The sequence below is a fragment of the Echinococcus granulosus genome (assembly GCF_000524195.1).
Source record: "Echinococcus granulosus chromosome Unknown EG_S00007, whole genome shotgun sequence".
NCBI lineage: Eukaryota > Metazoa > Platyhelminthes > Cestoda > Cyclophyllidea > Taeniidae > Echinococcus > Echinococcus granulosus.
This window is the reverse complement of record NW_020170387.1, coordinates 6,320-11,643: the sequence shown is the minus strand read 5'-3', so window position 1 is coordinate 11,643 and position 5,324 is coordinate 6,320. Positions and strand designations below refer to the sequence as shown.

The 5,324-nt window shown below is 44.3% G+C and overlaps 2 protein-coding genes across 2 annotated transcripts; both read left to right on the top strand. All coding sequences in view use genetic code 11, as the record gives it.

Moving 5' to 3' along the window:
- Positions 1-2,057: 2,057 nt before the first annotated feature.
- On the top strand, positions 2,058-2,405 carry EGR_01726 (hypothetical protein; the record flags this gene model as incomplete). Its single annotated transcript, XM_024490975.1, has 1 exon — positions 2,058-2,405. One exon carries the CDS (start codon positions 2,058-2,060, stop codon positions 2,403-2,405), a length of 348 nt encoding a protein of 115 aa, XP_024354431.1.
- A 2,202-nt stretch (positions 2,406-4,607) lies between these two features.
- Positions 4,608-4,961, top strand: EGR_01725 (hypothetical protein; the record flags this gene model as incomplete). The annotated part of the gene is made up of 1 exon (XM_024490974.1): positions 4,608-4,961. The coding sequence occupies one exon, from the start codon at positions 4,608-4,610 to the stop codon at positions 4,959-4,961; it is 354 nt and encodes a 117-aa protein (XP_024354430.1).
- Positions 4,962-5,324: the final 363 nt, after the last annotated feature.

Here is a 5,324-nt window from a genome sequence, read left to right as displayed (position 1 = left end):
TATGAATGGTCGAATGCACTAGGAAGGCAGTTAACACCACGATGAAGTAAGGTGATTTCAATTGGCACTGGTTATTGTTTGTTACTCTTTGACTTGGACCAGCACTCCAACAGAGTGGTTCGAGAAATCCGCCATCAAGTTGTTTCGATTTGATGGGCAAAATAAATGTCACTTTGAACTTGTAAGTGTGCTAGCTTAATGTGTACAAATAAAATCCCCGTTTGGGCTGGAGCACAATTGCACTTCTAATCTCACTTGCCGTGAAAAAAATGAGTATATTCTAACTAGGGTGATAACAACAAGTAGATCAAGGAGGATGCATGTGCTATAGGGGGCTTACGATGATTGACGACGAGGGCATCAAACCTTCATGGAAATCGGCCTCCGCTACAGGGTTGGGATTCTAATGCACGAAACTCCTACTCCTCCACATTTAACCACTTATAAACCCTCAGGTAGGTCACTTTTATCATGCTCCTGACAGTGGATGAATATGAGATGCCAGAGGCGCGATGCCAGGCACAGAAGTGTTCACCAAATTGAAAGGAAGACAGCTCCACTTTTGAATGTTTGCAAAATCCACTGCCACTCCTTGCATAACCTTGTATATAAATGATGATGGGATAAGACGAAATGATGCAATATCAAAATCTTTAGTCACTAACGGCCATATTTTACGTTGGTAGAAATGATCGACTTGGTGAAAAATTGGTGTCAGCTGTGAAGACTCAGTTGCGGGGTTGTCATGCTACTTGGCGACATCCAGTAGGCAAGTTTGGAGGACAGCTTTGTTGACACAGTTTGGTAAGGAATCATCCAGTCCATGCTTACTAAGATCGCTTCGCTCATTCCATCACCAACTGTGATGAGTTCACTCATGTCAGTAGTCGAGTGCCGGCACATCACACTCTCGAAGTCAGGCTGGATCTAAAGTAAATTTAGGCGAATTAGAACAGACTGGTGTCAATCGCTCCCACTTCTTATTCACTCTAGATCAAGCATTACCATCCCGAACACAACATCGGCTAGAAATCCTCATTCATTTCACTTTACACAGTTTGTAGATGACGCCGAAACGCTAAACTCCATTGCCATTAAGGGAATAAGGTGCCGCCTTTAAAGATCCAAGCACAGTCCATTTAGTGATATTTAAAGCTTTGATGGCAAATGTTGCTACTGATAGAGTCCCATCACAATGCCATCCCCGAAGCTGCATGTCAGTCCTTCTGACTGTCACGTCTATCGGATGCAATGCGAGTTGGCCCCAGTTCCCTTGTACAAGTAAATAGGTTGAAATCTTGCGAGTGAGTTGTGATTTGGGAATATTAAGATGGCCAGCATGGAATGACACAGTAGCAACAACTAGTAGCTGAACTACACGAAAAAGGGTCGGGTATCACAGAAATCGTGATGAGAGACGAGGTTGTAAGACATAACCAACTCACGGCAAGATGTTGCAGAACAGTGTCCTCACTTGAGTCGCTTGTTTGGATACATGAGCGATCCATCCTCAGCACTTGCGCCTCCTATCTCGGTCCGTAGGTGTCAATTCTTCTAAAGCTCAAAACACACCTTCCGTAATTGCCAGTAGAGCCTCATCCAAAATCACACGTCTTCAGGAATAATCAAAACACCACAAGGGGATTTCAGTACACCAACTAGAAATGAACCCTTTTAAAATGACCGAGATCAATTCGATTTTAATTATCTTAATATTCGTCCATGATTTCACTTGTACACATCACATTGGAAATAGAAAAAACCATTTGGAATGTTTCATTAGAGGTTGCAGAATGCAATGTGACATGCAATATTATTTCAGAAGAATAAACACTAGTTATCAAGGTGTAGTCTAAACATGTTGCCGAAGCTTAAAGTGTAGTGTGCTACAGTTTAATCGCAGGATTAGCTAAGTGGTAGAAGGGTAGACTGACACTCTGCAACCGCCCACGTTCCAATGTAAACATTGCGTTTGAACGATAAACAGACCATTCGAGTCGCCTATAAATAACCCCGTGTGGGGTACGCAAGGCATTCCTCACATATCCACACACAGTATGCGATCATTACCGACTCTGCTCTGTCTTTTTCTTCTCCTCGCATTCACCTCACACCCCATCTCTACCGCTATTGTGATGGGTTGTAGGGTCGCGCCAAAGCTAAAGACGGACCTCTCCAACATGCCCAACCCTCTGGAGGATGAAGTAGTGGCGGAGGATGTGGAAGAGACTGAGGCGTTGGATGGACCCGATGGAGGTGATGGGAGAGAGGATGGCCTCATGCCAGCTGGGTTGTATATTCCTAGGAGGAAGTGGTGTGAATTTCATCGTAGGTCTGGAAAGTTTCAATGCTACTCGCGTCCAGCCATCATTCCTCTTCCTCGTAGACCACTTATTCGTGCTTAATTCTATGCCAGCACAATTTACGATATATCCCCAACTGATCTACTATGCCCCATCTCCCTTTTCAGTAATGCTGTTACTGCCACTATGCATAAGCCTACAATAATCCAGTTCACAGGACTGGAAGTTAGTGTCCCACTCACCACTTTGGCAAATTGACTGAGTGCTTGTTGCTTCTTCTTTTCCCCTTGAAAACCCTCCTCAATAAATCTGACTGTAAATTTCATCATGGTATGACTGCATGGTTGCAGAGACAGAGCAATACATAACCTTTCACTTAAATGGAAGTTGCTTCACTGTGTACCCTTGCACAGAATAGGAGTGAGAGGGAGGGAAGGAGTAACAGGAGGCAGGAGGGAGGGAGATAGGAGGGCAGGAGCAGGCTGATCATGAGATGAATATTTACAGAGGATCAAACGCTTGTCCAAAGGACTAAAATTACAAAGAAGGAACTTGTCACCTTTCTGAAACAAGTAAAAGTAGAACTGAATGGAATGCTACCATCTGGTATGTTTATGCAACATGTGCATTTTTTGAGGATCAGGCGCTATCTTCACTGAGCATCACCACTACTATGGACAGAACTCAACCCCGAATTCAAAGGGAAGTGTGGATTAACAAGGTGAAACAAGCAGTAGACATGGTGGGAGATTAAGCAAGCAATGGTTTGGATTAGTATTGTAGTTTCAGTTAACTACAAATATGGTCGCTGAGGAAATTGCTATGGTGACACGGCCTTCGCAACGACTTCCGTCTGACAACTGGCCAAAAAATAAGCCACAGTTTCTACTAATTGAAGCCATCGTAAATGATATAGCAAAGGTTACTTCATAAAAGTCAATTAGAGTGACTTGATTGCATAGGAGCAGGAGCCGAGCATGGAAGACGTCTATGTTTCCCAAAACCCCATCAAGGAAGCCTACTAATTCGCCGTCGGAAACGATAAGGCTCAGTTAGCATGAGAGTACGCTCTCTCCCTTCACTTTCATCGGGCTCATCAAACGCCTCGTTGTTCCCCACAAACTTGGCCTCTTCTTTTCTCTCCAGAGGGTCGGACACCTCAAAGCAGTCCATCCTTTGTTGCGTGCTGCCTCACCATCCATCACGATAGTGGTAGAGTTGGGAAGTGAGGTGAATCTGAGGAGAAGAAAGACAGACCAGAGTCGGTGGTGGTCGCAACCTGTGTGGATGCAAGGTTGGTGGTAAATGTGTAGGCAATCCTTTGCACACTCCCTACGGGCTTTAGTACAGATGCCTGCTTAGAGTACAAATACAGTGCTTGCCTGTTAATTCAAATGGTTCAATGATGCAGCTTATTTGTTTGCTGAATGACCACGATGGCAGCAAGTTTCGTGTACAAATGAGAAATGGCAGAACAAAACTGCCCTTATAACCGTCTTTTTGGTCGTCTACTTCAGTTTGTTACCACTGCATACAGGGTTTCTACTCATTTCGTAGTCTGTGGCAGCGATTTAATCTGCTTTCTATTAACTGACATTGTACACTTGCAGCAATATCCTCAGGCATCAGATTCATGAGCACATAGTGCCTTGTGATCACAGATGGAGAGTAAGACAAACACCCATGTCAGAGAGCATTGGAAAGCACTAAATTCCCTGTTTATGTAATTCACACATTTCTGGTTACAAATTTTTCGTGATTCGCTGCATACTGGGGAAACATCCCAGTTGTTCGGGCACAATTCATCGCCGTTAAATTATTAACACTAGCTCGTAAGCAAGGATTTCCAGCATGTCCTTTGCAAACAACCTTGACGCCGCGAATGATTTGATAATAGGACACCATGTTAACGGGCAGCGCACCAGTGCAACCACGCGCTCCTCAGATGTTGTCTGGACTACCTGTTTCAGCATTTCGAAGCATTTAAGTTGTCCCAAAGTGGCCCAATGCAAAACAGGCGAATAATTGTGAAAATATTAGCCACACATTAGGCTACAAATTTGCCGTTTACATCTTCGGACAAACAAAACAGATTAGCCAGTTCAAAGAACGGTGTATTTCAGTCTCTTCACAGGCTTACAGAATTGGTGGAATTATGAGCCGATTCTCTGGAGTCACCCACGTTCAAATGCAAACACTGAGTTTGAGCGATAAACAGACCACTTGAGTCGCCCATAAATAACCTTACAGAGTTTACGCAAGAAACTCCTCTCACAGTCATTATCAGTTCTACATTCACTCGGGATGTCATCACCTCTGACTCTTGTCTGTCTTTTTCTTCTCCTCTCATTCACCTCACACCCAGTCCTTACCAACATCGTGACAGATGGTGGCGCTCTGCCAAAGCTAGAGACGGACCTTTCCGGGGTGCCCCTCCATCTGATGAATGATGAAGTGGCTGTGAATGTGGACGAGAATGAGGAGCTGGATGGGCCTGATGAGGGCGATGGAAGAGAGGGTGGCCTCATGCCAGCTGCATTGCGTAGCCGCTGGAGAAGGATCAACTGTGGTCCTCGTCATGGAAGTAGAAGGTCCCAACGCTTGCCACGTCCATCTCATCCTCCTCGTCTTCCTCAAAGATCATTTGCTCTTGCCTGATCCCATACCAATGCACTCCACATAGAGCAGTGCATTATACAAAATACCTGATTTGGTCTGCTCTACAATATCTCACGTTCCAGTAATGTTGGAAATGTTACAAGGTATTTTTTGCATAAAATTTCACCAATCTAACTCAGAAGACTACGCGTTGGTATCTCATCACTATTTTATGCACTTTTGCAAAACCCTCCTCATTAAATCAGATTTGGAATCTCTCCTTGGGTTGACCACGTGATTGTAGAGATAGGACAATGCTGAATCTTTCATTCACTCGCTTACTGAGGTAGTCGTAAATGGCAAAAATGGCATCCAGCCCGCACATATTGCTAAAATGAGAGAGAGAGAGTGAAGGGAAAAGAG